Source organism: Genypterus blacodes, unplaced genomic scaffold (assembly GCF_046128005.1).
Source record: "Genypterus blacodes isolate CSIRO-AG114 ecotype Tasmania unplaced genomic scaffold, CSIRO-AGI_Gbla_v1 ptg000118l_1, whole genome shotgun sequence".
In the NCBI taxonomy this organism is placed as follows: Eukaryota; Metazoa; Chordata; class Actinopteri; order Ophidiiformes; family Ophidiidae; genus Genypterus; species Genypterus blacodes.
Window position 1 is genome coordinate 259,579 of NW_027466921.1, and position 15,682 is coordinate 275,260.

The following is a 15,682-nucleotide window of genomic DNA, read 5'->3' on the forward strand; positions in this document are numbered from 1 at the left end:
CTAAATGGAGTTGACATCAAACATTATGCCAGGGTTTCCAATGGAAGCGCTGCCAACCATGCTTTCATCCGTGTGTTAAAGTTTTGACTGCCACTCGAGTAAAAAAAAAACCCATCTCTTTCAGAAAATGTCATCAATAAAATAGAAAATCTATTGTTGCCTCTTGAGGAGCCCAGTCGTGAAGAGAAACTGGCGAGTGCAGGAAATTTGGACTTAGTTTGAAGGCACCAGGAACGTTGACTGGCTGTACTCACTCAAGCTTAGTTTCAAACTTTTCCACGAATAAATTGTCAGTACACAGACATTTATAAATATTGATATATCTTTCCTCCTACGCCTCTAGGGGAATCACTGTAGTGTCACACAGCAACAGGCATTTGTGCAGCCACACACACACGTGCACACAGGCAAGAGAGGCGCTTCAAATCTCAGACTGACAGCTAGTTTACAGTAGGAGCATACAAGGTTTTGGCCAGGGATTTGGCTGTGTGTGTGTGTGGTGGGTGGGGGGAGTATGTGGGAGGTCCCCCAGACATTCAGATGAAATGTGACCCTGAGGTATTCTGGGATTCTGTCACCGCGGCAGCACGAGCATTTGAAGGTGTCTGAGCTGAGCCTGCTCCTGTGCCAGCCGCGCTGTACAGTGAAACGTAAGATTTGACCACCAAGTATGTTATTCATGGTATCAAAGGATATTCAGCGTAGCTCCCTGCCAGTCTCCTGAATTCCTCACCTTCTCATTCATATTATAACATGGCCTACCACATCACCTTCCCTCCATCATGGGCTACGCATTGAGCAGTGTACAGCAGCCAGAAACAGGGACAGCAGTAAGACGGAGCCCCTTCTCTCTGCATGCACACAAACAGGACTATGAGTATTTCTAAGATCGACAGAAGCTGCCAAGTTGTACCAGGCTTTTACATACATTACAAACAGACTTTCAGAGGGTCCCCAAAGGCTCAGTACGTAAGGAGAAGATAAAGGGAGATATCAGGGAGACACGGATACTCAAGGCAGTGCTGAGAGAAAGAGATTTTAAAATGAAAAGAATACAATAGAAGCAGATCAGACGGGAAGACCCTTTTTACCAATATTATGCACCACTTCATACGTCACAGCTGCCAACATATGCCCAGCACAACCTCTCCCAGGTTCCTTTTCCATGGAAACAAAATTGTGCGATATGACCAATGACTCACTGAGGAATTAACGCATAGCAACATCATGGTAACGCTTGCATTTCACCATACAAGACATCTGAAAACACCATTCCGATGTTTGCCCTCTCTTTACCCCCTTTGTCATGGTAATTCAACTCAAAGAATACAACACAGCATGAAACTTCACTCAAGTCCTAAATTAAATCCCCTGCCACTGTAGAAAACCAAAATGCCTCTCTTCATGACCGACATTTGGGAATTTAAACTGTCCGAATAAATTCTCTGCAGTGGCCTAAACTGTATAAAACCACACATGCAGCAGATTGTAGGAAATACGACCACAAAAATCCATCAACATACAAAAGGAAAGCAAAGCCTAACTAAGGCACCATTAGGAAAAGAGAAATAGGTTTTGTATCTGAGCCTACCTTTGAAATTCCCCATTACATCAACGTTAAACTCTGGCAAGCACGGCATTCTCATCAGCTCTGTGATTGTGCAGTGCAGGAAACGTTGCCGCTGCCAACATCACAAAGTCCTACAGGCAAACAACTGAACAATCTGGTTCTTCAAGAACTTCTCCCTCAATGCCCAGGAGACAAATAAGCTCAATCAAATATCTGCCAGTCTAAAGCTTCCGTACAACAACTCTTTGAACAATGGTCTGTTCACAGTAAGTACAAGACTGGAAAACTGGGTCAGATGCTACGGAGACAATCACAGCAGCTGCAAGGATAGCATTAGGTTAATGACTGAGGTAGGCAAGGAGTTCCTCAAGACCAAGGATGACCTCATTCTGGCCCAAACAAACAGTCCCGTGTTCAATTAGTGCTATTATTGGCGCTATTATTATGACTGAGCAGAAAAACAAGAGTGCGACTACAGCAAACCATGATACAGACGGTACTTTGGAAAGTGATGGAGTATTCAACATGGAACAAAGACTCAACACTCTCTCTTAAATCTCTGTCCAAATCATTTCCACAATATCTTAAGATGATCGCCCCTTTTCAAACTTTCATTGTGCTCATTGTGTCTGTGTCTGTAAAGATGTCTCATTTTGACCACGACCTGACTCGTCTGATCACGTGAACTGTTCTACTGACCTCAGAAAGCAGCCACTCCTTGGCGCTTCTTAAGCAAACTTCCTTTCCTTATCTCTCTGTTGCCTAAATCAAAAAAATGCATATTTGAGTTTTTTTTTTTCAATTTAAGTGTCAAATTTGAAGGAAAATGTATTTGAACAACCTGCTCCCAGAGAAGACAGTCTAGACACTTTTACTGCTCCAGATTCTAATCCTGACTTCTGGCACAAACTTCATGTAGCGATATAAGAATTCATCTCTTCTTCGATACCCCTGAAAGCCACCTGTGTCTTATGTCACCTTCCCCAAGGAGCAGTGTAGAAGCAAACCTCAGACCAGATGTTATACCGGTGCACTCTTATTTTCACTTTCCCGTCAAGAGGAGCTATATCGCTGTCCTCTGAATACATATAGTGTTCCTGTAAGTCAAAAAACCTATTGTCTTGTCAGTCATCGGGAGGACTATTTGTCTTCTGGAGGCTGAGTGACACCTAAATAAACCAGATCACAGGCATTCAAAACAAGGAAATGGAGATGAGCAGGGAAATAATTATACATTCGCTTGGATTTCAGTGGCAGGCAGCCTCAGACAAGCAGCAGTTTAAATTCTGATTACTCCCTCGTGCTGAGCTGAAAGGGCTGGAAAATCTACAGCACAAAAAAAACTGAGAAATGCCTGGAGCACTGCTGCGAGCACCACCAAAAACCTCCACAAGTCATCTACACCACCTCACCTCCTGGGACAAATTGGTGATTAATTGGCCGAGATCATCATCTTCTTTAAATATGTCAAAACTGAAGTCCACATAGAATCAAGTTACCCAAGTTAGCCCTTGGAGGCACATCCTGTAACCTTTAAATTACAATATTTGCTTTACCTTATAAAGTACCATATACTGAAGAAAGTGCAAATACAAAATACAGCATGAGCTACGAGACGTGCAGTTACTACATGGTTTACATTATTCCATAGCCAAATGTCAAACCTCTATCTCTATCTCTTCCGTCTTCATGAATGGTTGGATTGCACATTATCAATCATCAACCAAGCATATTCGGAAATTTATCTCATAATTAAGTGAGAGGAAATCAAACGCAGTAACAGTTTGGCTGCTTGTTGACATTGTTACTCATTGTCAAAGTCTAATTAGTTCCTCAGTCGGAAAATTAACTGATTTAGCTCACACGAGAGCAAATGTCTTGAAAAATCACCCTCTTGCTAATTCAATGGAAAACAAATCGCTGCTACTACTACTACTCATTCTTCTACTGCTACTACTACTACTTCTACTCCACGCAATATTATTCTGCGCACATGAGGAAGTGCTGACTGAAGCCCAGATGAAAGTAATTGCTGTAGGCTGCTCTTAGAATGTGGGTTAAACAAATATACAGATGATCACATGTCTGCTGCATATCCTCAGCCTCTCCACAGACATGTATCCCTATGTATCCATATTATATGACTTCTTGGTAGAATTCTTTTGAGGTGTGATGGCTTTTAAATTCCCCTCACCGTTCTCGATGGATTTGCCAGTCGAAACGCAAAGAGTTGTTGTTAGGTCCCAATAGGTTTGAATTTCGTTTTTTTTCCCTCAACAGCTGAAAACGCTCAGCTTATATCGACACACCCAGCGGCGAAGGAATGTCTCCAATCCAGAGCTCAAACTGTGACACATGCACACACAATCCCAATGTTAATCATCAACATGAACAAACTAAAGTGAATGATGTACCTCTTCTTTTTTGGTGACTGTTGATCAGAGATGGTGAGGAGTGAAGGCTTACGTGAAGCGATGACAGAATTCCAACATTGTGTCCTCCAGCTACTAAAAGTGGACATGCAACTGAATGGTGAAAAGGCTACGCGCATGCCTACCTCATACCTTGAACCTCACCCGAGAAAATGTCGCAATAACTCTCGGCCTATCTGAGCACGTGTGTCCACAGGGCAGGGCTTGGTTCTAAGTAAAGACAGGAAACGCTGTCACACTGCACCCTCGCGACGCACACACTAGTACGGACACAAACGTTGCACACCTTATGTGTTGTAATCCACTTGCCAGACATATTTGGTCAAAGTGGACAAGCGGAAGATGACTAAGAAAATGACAAAACACACTAAATGAGTATTGACACTGCAGTAGTGAAAAGAAAAGGGAAAATCTGTCAAAAACTTCCTGCAGTAAAAACTCACCCAGCATCATTTCCCGACAACAATACTCACAACTAATGGGGAGCTGAGAGGTTTTCAACCGCAGTCTCATCAGTTGCTTTCAACATGTCACAACAGTAATATGCTGTGACAGAAGAGTGTGTGAATTATTCTGATTGGATGTAAATCCCTTGCAAAGACTCAGACCTAGTGTGAGACAAACATGCGCCATTATGTCACACGGAGTTAGAAACACTCATTTAACACCCCGCAGCAGTTCCGCATAGAATTACAGTACATTACACACACACAACTACAGGAGCAATGCATCCCGAGTAGCAATGACATCATAGTTCTGCATAAATCTGCAAAGGCGTTATTACAATCAGCTCATTTTATAACACAGGGGAAATGTGAAAGGGGGGTTTTATGCACTGTGCTCACTGATGTATTTGAATAAAAGAGAATTTGTTCGGGGCTTGGGTGCTCATCAACCCACCTTACATAATGGAAATTTTGTTTAATCATTGCATTAGTTTAAATAATATCTCTACTACTGAATACATTTTCTGGGTTTAACTTCTCTCATTGCTGGCCTGGCCCATATTTGATGATCAGCCAATTATGTTTGGCTTATACGCCCTGCAGGATTCTGTGAGAAAGGTTAGAAAGAAGTGGAAAAGCAGAGGTCATCAAAACAGGAGAAAGTGAATAGGCACAAAAACACAAAAGATAAATGTCCTACTGCCTCCTCTCCCAATGCAATACATCTAAAGAGTGAGTATTTGAGAGCATTCACCTCAGCTAATGACTCATTACAGAAACTGATGAACTGTCCTCTAAAAAAGAATCATCCATCACACAGCTAGGAGTGGAAGTAGTTGAACGCACTGCTTATTCATTAAAAGGATGTTATTGTAGGAAAGCTTCGACATCTGTTGTCATACGGCCATGAACTTGGGGTATTCATACACTCATTCAAGCAATGAGTGTGTCAGACATAAGGAATATTGCCCTCTCTATTTCATCAATTCACGTCTAGTTGTGCTGCTGTTTGCATAGGCAGGCTACTCATGGGTCACAAGAGAGGGGGAGGCCATGACTCAATGACTAGAGCTCAGAGTTTTCATTTGACTCATTAAAAACTGAGCGCTGGGCGTCGTGAAGTCTCCAGAGCAGACGTTGTCTGCAGTTGCATGAATGGATTGCACCTTACCTGAACTTTCATTTAGCAGCATTCCTATTTGTTCTATAATACACGGTGGGCTCGGTTAGGCTCAGAATTTCATGATAGGGTTGCGTTGTACAACATAGAAAAGAAAGCTACTGGGTTTATTGGGTGGAAACGTGGTAAGAATCTGTTGAAGTATGATGCTAAGTGGAGAGGGCATTCCTGTCAGGCTGGGTCAGGCTCAGACCCAATTTATCCACTATGCTTGGGTTCAGATTCAAATGGTACATGTCAGGTCAAGGTGGACTGACAGCGATCAATATATGTGTTTATCTGGCTTGATACTATACTGAAACTAGAAGTGCATCTCCTGAAGAATATGCGCTGTTATTGCTAAAGCTGACGATTTTGCAAATGTGGAACAAGTGCCTGAAAGATTGAAGTCTGGATGCCTGAAAAATGTTTGAATGGTCTCTGTACCTGGACGTATGAAGGGCCTGAAAATGTGAAGGTCTGAAGGATTTTTTTTTTTAATTGAGAAGCATATTAAACTGGAACTTTCTAAAAATGCATGACATGTGTGAAATTGCTGAAGTTGAACTTGAAATTCCCAGAAGCTGAGTGCAAGGCTGCAACTTGCCTCCACTCTAACATGACGCAATACACACACGGGCAAAGCGTATTTTAAACTCGCAATATCTGAAAACTGGGAAATATTGGAAATGAGTTGCTGAAAGCCTGACGTCTGAAAGATGTTTGAAAGCCTTCTCTGCCTGAAAGTATGAAGAAGTTAGAAGACCCCGAAGACATGAAGAGTCTGAGGGAAATTTCAAGACATTGGAATGGGTTTGAAAGGGGATTTTTCAGCTGGAAATGCTGAATATTTTGGAAAATATAAATGATATGAACACCAAAAGTCATGGCCGTCATCTCCTGAATATTCCGAACATTAAATTGTTTGATGGTGTCTCTAGGTTCGGTATGTGGGAGTAGTTAACTGCCTGAACAAACCTATTGAAGACAACAGAGGAACAATACTTGTAGATAAAGCGTGAAGGAGGAGAAGGAACCTGTTGCCTATTCCAACCAACAGACTGCACAGAGGCCTGTAAGGCATGTTCTCACATTAGTCCCATTCTGTCTTGACGATGGCTTAAGTGACAATCTGAAGTACAGAAATATTGTCACATTTAAAGAGCTAGCCCTTTGTTTCACCCCTACACAGTGCGCATGAGAAAACTATTTAACTTATCTGTGTTGAAGTGGAAAATAATTCATTTTGGTTATAGGACTAAGTAAAAATGCCAGTGCTATAACTTAATTATTTACAATATAATCCTTTTCATTTCAACAGGATATTAATATTCACATTGACATACGACAGGAGGTTTAATTGAAAGAATAAATCAAAGCTCAGAGGTCAGTTAAGTTAAGTTGTACTCAGTAATGTTTCATGGAGGGCAGTTAGGTAGAGGTACTGTATGGTTCTTTTTAGGGCCTACAGACAACAGATGTACGCACATCTCATAGCCAAAAAATGACATGAAGATGCTTCTACTAATCATTTCCTAAAACCAAAGTATGACATTACAATGGGCAGGCACAACAGTAATACTCTTTGTTATTGTATGTGAGGAGTGTTGTTCGGCTTTCCAAAGTTTATATCAGGAACTCTTATAGTGTGTGACCACCTGGTATTAACGCAACATTGAAAATCAAGAGGGCCTGGCATTGTTCGAGGTTACTGGTGCACAAAGGGGAGAGTGCACTTTTGTTGCCGATAATAAACTTCTTCCTGAAACAGAGGAGGAAAATGAGCCCTTTAACGGCTTTACTGGGCTTTAGAACTCTTAGGACTGTCATCATACTTAAGTCATTCTCTTGCCAAATATCAGTTCAGACACTACAGAGAAAATTATGCACTATTCTGTGTTATATTCTGCTATTTCCCAGTAGTTCTGCTGACTTATCTTTGTGCTATTGAGAAAAGAAAACTGTACGTGATGGAATTAGGTTGTATCGATCCGTCAGTTTTGTCCGCTTTGATGTCACTATGTCGAGTTACTTTGGCAGAGAAAGAACAGATACAAGCTTTGATATCACAAAGCCAACGTCTAGTGCTCAACTCCATAACCGATACAATTCTTGGGATCCTTAAAATGCCATTTAAATGTCATGTGCATGAACTGTATTTGTTCATTTTCAGTGTCTACAACATCTTTTTTTTTGGTGTCACTTTTACTTTGTAGTGGCCTTTTAAATGCCTTGACATTTAAGAAGCCAATCCTCTGCTCTATGGAGGACTTTTATGGAAACAGGTGAAGCAGAGAAGCACTGCAGATTGTTTCAGGTTGTTCCGTTGTAGCCTGGGAACAAGTGCAACCCTTTAACACGAGCCTGCATGGTCACTAGAAAATAGCTTGACATTGGAGAGCCAAGTATGTATGAACGCCACTATGGGGTTGACACCTGATCCTATATGCAAGGTATGCGCGTTTAAAAAGTATAAACCATGGGAACGCAAAGGCATGTTTGTGAGCTGCGGTGAAATATGTCTTATGTATACTATAATATAATGCATAAAGGACAGCGAAATGTATAAAGCCGCAGGTACAGGAGACTATTAAGTGTCACTCTAGGTCTAGGTCTAGGTCTAGGACTCTAGGCTGAATTCAGACCTAGATTCAACTTCACTCTCCTGTCTTGTGGCCTCTTGTGTCCATGAGTGGTTCTGTGACTGTCAGAACAATGGAATGAAGTCAACCTGCAAAAGTTGCACATTTGATATCATCGTACTAACTGCGCTGTTGTCACCTGAAGCTCCAGGGTTTTATTGTCATGTCATCATAACTGGCTGTTGTCGCCGTTGTTTTGTTTCCTTTTTCACCTAATTCACATATCGCATATCCTTGTTCTCTATGTGTTTTTTTCTTCCACCCCTTTGTGTATAAGAACAATCTCCAAAATGTTTCATAACCACATGCTCGTCATTATGGCAGATGCTTTCTTCAATAATAATACTCTAAGAAATAGAAACCTGGAGCACTTACCCCTCTTAGATCGTTCTGTTTGGGCATCTGCAGTCGCTCCAAGTCCGAACCAAATGAACTTGCTATACTGTATAAACTATGAAAAAGACTTTGCTGCTAATGCTTTGGCTTTTGAATGTAGTAAATATCTAAACCAAGCTTACCTGAGGCGTATTTAGAGTTAACTTCCCCGGTTTATAAGTTTTAGGCCGCTGAGAAATGTTACAGATTCTTCGTGAACATTATTCACCGAATTGGAACAAAGCAAAGCAACAACAGCTCTAAATACAGCCTTAATGCCCAAGCAGTGGAGGCCACAGTAGTATTTACAGAAGGGCTCATTTCTTATGCCCAGGATACACTCCTGCACCACTCCTTCATTTACCAGCACTCAGGATAAAGCGTTTGCCTGGGGTGATAATGCAAGAAGAGCTTTGAAATATTTAAGAATGTATAACGTACCGCTGCTGAGGTAAAGCTGCAGCCGTATACTTCTAGATTGGGTTAGCAATGAGCTTGCAGGAAAGCTGTGGTTCTGTGGCCACATGTGGAGCGACAGAGCAGCAAAGTCCACATGGTGGACACTGAGAAGGGGACATCTTTCAGACTCAGCACATCAGTCCTGTGGCGAGCTATTTCACCAGACAAAAATCTGTTGTGCACCTAATCTCTAAAAGCGCTGACGTGCTCTGTGTTCATTATCTTTAGCGGTCCAGGATCTAAGCGATGTATGAAATCTGGGAGCTCTTTCAGGAATCTATCTACATTTCCGGTTCGATCAACAATGAACACCAGCCAGCAGTCCCAAATGTGAAACAAAGCTTTGAATGTATAAGTCACTGCAAGAAGGAATGCACCATAGCCCATGCAAAATGGTACTTTATGTAGTTTTAATTGGATTTTAATTGGCAATGCTGTATCTATACCAACACAGAACACACTACACTGCAATTTCATGATTAACAGTTAAGGTGTCAATCCTTCTGAATATCAACACAGTATTAATCACTTCACAACAATAAAGACAATCTGAATAAACAATACTATATGTTACCATTCAGTCTTCCGATTCCGTTGTTGTATACATGTCTCCAAAGAGATATAACAAATATTACACGTTAACAACAGAATGCCCCTATACTGCTGCTTACGGTTTTGTTCACAAGAGAAACATATCAACTCTCTGGAGACCACACCATGAAGATGTGGGATGGAAAGAAGCTATGTGGGGCAGGGTGCGAGTATCCAAGCTAGAGGATGAGTAAAAGCTCCTCGCTGGTTGATGTCTACGAGAGCTTTTAACATCCCGCAATGGAGCCACACCACGGTGGCTGACAGTCAGTCCAAGACTGAAAAAAAAACAACTCAGAACCACATTGAAGAACCTATATCATTATGCAAACAGCAGTTCTCTAGGGAAAAGATTTATTTAGCGTAATTCGGAGAACAAGTCATCACTTTATATTAATGGCCTATTGCAGTAAATCTTTACTTGGAAAATGTTGGCAGAGAGAATTTTTCGTTTATTTTATTATTACAAACAATTTGCCTTGAGGCAGATTCTGCGAATGAATGTATTATAAATATTTCAGTATCTCCAAACATACACACTGAGGGCCAGGTAGCAGAGTAAACACAGCACAAACAGCTGACAGTTTCCCTGTAAAAGCTCCACTTTTTAGGGCACTTGACTGAATGAATTGTGCACAAGGGATGGCGACCTTCTCCTGACTGACTGAGGAATGAAGCATATATTTGAGCACTCAGCTTAAAAACACACACGCATGAGCGGGCACCAGGCAAATAACCATTTTCTTTCCAGCCTTACGGGCTACAAGGAGATGATTGGAACACTATGCCTGTCTCCGAAGAGAGGAAAAGACTTGTGATCACAGTAAAGAAAAAGGCTAATCTGACATCTAACATAGAGCGAGGGCTTAAAGTTTGAGGCTGGGAGGGAAAAACTAAAGGCAGAGGGCCTCTACAATGGCTGCTAAACTAGTCAGCTTTACTAGGATTCACCACGAAGACCGGATCAAACTATCACGCCAAGGCATTTTGCAAGCATTTAAGTTTCTTCCAGCTGACCGCACTAAAGAATGTTCTTCCTCGTGCAAACAACTTCCTTCATCTACTTAGCAGGTTTATCAAGCACACATCGCTTGGCAGCATTTATCAAAGTACAAACACTGTGGCAAACAAGCACGCCTCATGAAAATATAATATAAGGAGAGTTCATGTCCTCACACCAGCATCTTGTTGTTTCTGACTGCATAGTGGACTGTCCCCATAGGTAGCTGCTGTGTGGGAGTGTGCGTCTTGTTTGGTAATGTAAATCACGAGGATGGTTACCCAAGAGAATCCAGTTGTGTGTGTGTGTGTGTGTGTGTGTGTGTGAGAGAGGGAGAGGGAGAGAGCCAGAGAACAGGTGAGCAAGCAAGAGAATAGGTTCTCCCAAAGTTAACTGTCAAACATAAAATTAAGCTGCATTGTATTCACATCTCTCAGTACAGCTACATGCACTTTAAAACTACAATTATGAAGGCAATTACGGCAATAAATCAGCTTTTTTCCAAACATTATGTATGCACCTGAATGCAACTAAAACAGACCTAGATTATGCCTTTGTAATTCAATTTTAGTCAGGCACGTAAACTACTAAATTGGAGTATGATGCCTCTGTGTGCATTGTCGCCTCATACTGCGTTCATGCAATATGTCTTCAAGTGTTGACAGACTACTGTTGACTCTAAGCAGAAAAACAGCTTCATCGCATTTTGCCGTTAATCACAGAAAGGACTAATAACGAGTGCAGGTAGACTACACAGCTGATATTCCCCCTAACAGCTTTTAAATTGAATTGAATTTGGTGACAAATCCAACAGCTTGTTCAATCTCTGCATTTTCCCTGCTTTGGTTTTAAACATGACACAGCAGGATGCAGTTTACATGATTTTCCCCTATTCCTCTTGGTGTACCATTTAAATAAGGGGATTATAAAGTGACAATAAATACAATCTGAGGGGCTGTGAATAAGTGGCTGCGGGAAGTGACACAGCATGTGAACTAGACAGACTATGCTGCATTTCAGAGATAAGTGGGACAAGGTGATTTTCAGCGACATACTGAATTTATGACATACTCTTTGAGAAAAAAAAAAGGTCACTGTAACCAGGCTGTCAGAATCAACCAGCCGCTCTTTTTGGAAAACAAGTACCATTAACCAGAATCTAAAATACTACCTAACCAAAAAGCAAATGAAGAAAACACAACACAAAAACGTATGCCCTCACAATCGCATCTTTAACTGATAACAAGGCTGGAATGCAAACAGAAAACATTTCCTCTATTCACAATCAGACATCTGTGCCGTCTTCTTCTGTCACAACAGGTGTTCCTGCCCCGCTGAGTTGATGCATGTTTGTATTGACGCCTTCAAATGTGCAAATATGATTTCGACAAATTTAATTGCTCATTAAAAAAAGCCTAAGGAGTTTAAGTCGATTCAATAATGAAGTCAGTTTTATTCTCTGTACTCTGTAGACATTTCCAGTCATCCGGCCAGACCACCAGGGGGTGCTTTGAGTGCCACCAGTAGTACAAAAACCCCAGTTTGAGAACCACTGCTACATGGAGAATTGAGACAGACAGACTGTGCAACATATTAAACTTAGGTGGGGGCAAAGCCAGTGGACATTTGGCTTTTCAAAGACCTGAATGTGGGATTTAGGGATTCAAGAAAGCAGTAATAATAGTACTAGAATAGCTCCTGACATGTTATTGGACTATTTCTGCTCGCCAGGTTGGATCAAGATCAGAGGGAAGATCACTAGCCTCGGGGGATGTCGTTTGTCTCCGTCGTGCAGAAAAAGGTGAGTTGTTCTTGCAACCCCCTCCCCAGTCAAGCAGATGCAAATGGTTCAGCTTTAAAGGGACACCCCTCTCCATGAAATACCAATTAATGTAATAAAACACGGCGTGACTTCAATCTGTGGAGTAACCGCACGTCAAGGTACGCTTCTCCCGTGGGAGCACAGTTCGTGGATCTCCGCCCCACACCGACCCCGCATTCCAGAGATTCCCACACTCTAAGCTCACCTGCCTTATCCCTTCGACACTAACACACTTTCGGGTAAAGAGATCACGGAAGAGCGAGTTTCCCTGGCGCGGAGGGGGCGGGGGACTAGAACTAGAGACTAGAAACACTTTGAGGAGCCAGGAAGTTTTCACCAGAACGGTTACGCACGGCTGCGGGAACGGAGCGTGAAGGTCCCTCAAAGGTGTGCGTTGTTGGCGATGAGTCGGTCACAAGAAACAGATTAGCGTACTAATAGATCCTCTCCTTGGCGCAAGGAAAGGCTGAGTTTAGAAACACACACAGCAACAAACAACTAAGAAGCCACTTTATTTACGCAACGGTTTCCACACTTTGGAGATCTAGTTAAAAATTCGCAGCCTCGCGCACAGATGCTCCCATTTTCCTACATTATCTCGAGTTACGGAGCAGTTTGTGAAGAGGAAAAAACACGGTTCCGTACCTTAGCAGGCGTGGAGTTGCACTGTCCGGGTTAGAACATGTAACTTCATGGGTTAAGTCCCGCGGTTTTAGTCCCAGGCGTGTGGAAAGAGAGCGCAACTCGCCTCCATAGTCAAGGAGGAGAAGAGCCACCGCTGCTCCTGCTCCTTCCAGCCAGTCCGTGGCTGTGCCAGCGTGCATGACGTCAACGGCGCTGTGGGAAAGCGATGCGCACTCCTGATTGGTTCGGCTGCCAATAGTGGGCGTTTCTACTTTGACTCGTGCTGTTGAATTAGCCAATGGCAGGAAGAGGGAGTTGTTTCCTTGGTTACAAATTTTGTCAAGCATGCACTATACAGAGGCAACCACAGGGTAAGCTACAAAGGCTACAATGGCTTAATACTCGTTTTACTCAGGAAATATTGAGCGTATGGTGCAGTTTGTTGTTTTGCCGAGCAATTTCACACGAACTGGTGTGTTTTTGCAGTATATTGTCTAATCTTTAACTAAACTTGACCAACGTCGACCCTAGACCAGTGGTTCTCAAACTGTGCCCTGCGTCAAGGCTCCAGGTGGAACACCAGATCACTGGACATTTCTGCAAATTATCAAAACAGTTGAAATCTAAGAGTTAACTGACTGTTATTGTGGCATTGTGTTCACAAATAATCCAGCAATTTTACACTTTAGGTTTGTTTGCTTTATGGGAGCACTTTAAAACATGTGGGAATAACAGGGAAGCTTTTATGGCTGTGGAATGAGATGCACTAAGTCAGGGAATAGAGCTCTGTGACAGGTGTTGCTGTTTTATTTTGCTTTCCCACCTGTGTTCTGGCAACAAGACAAGCAGTCTAGACGTCCAAGCCAATATGGAAGAAGAATCTTTCGGAAGTGAAGAAAATATTTAAGTTATGGAGCCTGAGCTTACAACTATGCGTCCCAAATAACAGAGGGCTGCGTCCTGTAAAATCAATGAAATTGTAATTGTATTGACATTCAAATCACTAATATGACCCTTTCCAGATCCTTCAAATGAAACTGTGTTAACTAGAGCTAAGAATTGTTACTGTATGCCATTGACTCAGACTATTATCCACCCTCACATTCAGGTAATTGTCCCTGTACTGAATGAATCCCTTTATCTGAACTATGTCAAGGCTTAGCCTATTGTTGCAACATAAGTAACTACAGCCGCACTCTCATATTATCCTCTCCAAGCATTCTCAAAATGTATAAAACCCTCTCTCCTGCCCATAAATGTGTAACTAATAATTTCTTTGACGATTCCTTTTTGGCTTTTTAGGATGTAGGAAGGTTCAAATGACACAATATGTGCTACCATGTTACATGTAACTCAAGAATTATTAAGTAAGAAGAGGTTTGCCATCATACTTAGGAAAACAAACACAGCTACTGTCAGTTACATAGGTTTACACAGAACAGTGTTTATATGCTCTGCAAGCTACAGCAACATCTCCTCTCAGGACTATCCAACTCTGGCACATTTTTACATACAGTAAGTGGAATAAATGTAATTATTTGTCAGGAAAGCAAAAATAAAAACTGCTGAATATTTCTACATTTAGCACATTTCACATCTTGTTAAATGGCAGTGATGTAGAGTAGTTTCTCAATGCTTAATTGCAAAAGTCCCAAATGTAAATCACTAATGCCACGAAATGAGGCGACCATGACTAGCACTTTTCTATTTCAGTGTGTCTACTTGGTTAGATTTTACGCGTAGTTGCTGAACTATAAAATGCCATAAGAAGAATAGTCAGGCTGGTTTATGCATCCCAAGGTCCTCGTGTCCTCTCAAGTAAGGATGATTAGGAGGATGTACTGCCTTAACTTGCAGTTTCTGTCTTTTTTATCATTGTTAAAATGTTATCTTGTGCTATGGTGCAAAACAAACTTTAATATGGTAACGCGAGTGAGAATTAGCAATTATCTTCAATGGGTCCAGAACGGAGCCTCAATGCTCATTTCACTTTATCACTTCACGGATTACACAGTATATATACACAATTCCTGCATATTTTGCACCCACCATGTTTTCATTGATACTAGTTTGTGTGAATTGTCAAAGCCTAATCCAAAATAAATATATATTGGTTGTGTTATGGTGGGCGGAATACCCTAAGAGACAATCACATACTTAAATGGAATTGATATTGTGGCTTCAGCACCATTTTGTAGTGCAGTATATCTGGTGTATAAAACTGATTAAGGCATATATGTGTATTGTAAAAGTATATATTCACTGTTTAGGTGAAGTCTTCACAGTCAAAAATAAAACCAGCATCTCTGATCCCACTGAGTGCACCATCCGTGTCCTCCCAACCACAAAAGCGGTAAGAAATGGCCTGATAATCTTGCAGTGTCAAACAGGACTTGAGGGTTAAAGTGGCTTTGATGACTGTATTGATGTTTAGGTTCTATAATCTATTGTCCTATAATCTATTATAGGAAATATTCAGCTAGGATTAAGGAGAACACTCTGCACAGCCTTTCATGTGCTGTGAAGTTCTTTGTACTCAAGCACATCAGCAACTGTGCAGTT

General features: G+C 41.6%; 1 protein-coding gene across 4 annotated transcripts in view; it reads right to left on the minus strand.

The window, feature by feature from the left end:
- LOC143009921 (plakophilin-4-like) overlaps positions 1-13,295 on the minus strand; it is a 64,392-nt gene extending 51,097 nt beyond the window's left edge. For 2 of the 4 annotated variants that reach the window (XM_076162021.1, XM_076162020.1), the window contains exon 1: positions 1,592-1,650. In XM_076162021.1, coding sequence (XP_076018136.1) covers positions 1,592-1,646 — 55 coding nt within the window. In that variant the 5' untranslated portion in view covers positions 1,647-1,650. Of the gene's footprint in view, positions 1-1,591; positions 1,651-3,984; positions 4,101-13,141 lie in introns of those variants that run through there. The other 2 variants (XM_076162022.1, XM_076162023.1) reach the window with 2 other exon arrangements.
- Between the last annotated feature and the right edge of the window lie 2,387 nt (positions 13,296-15,682).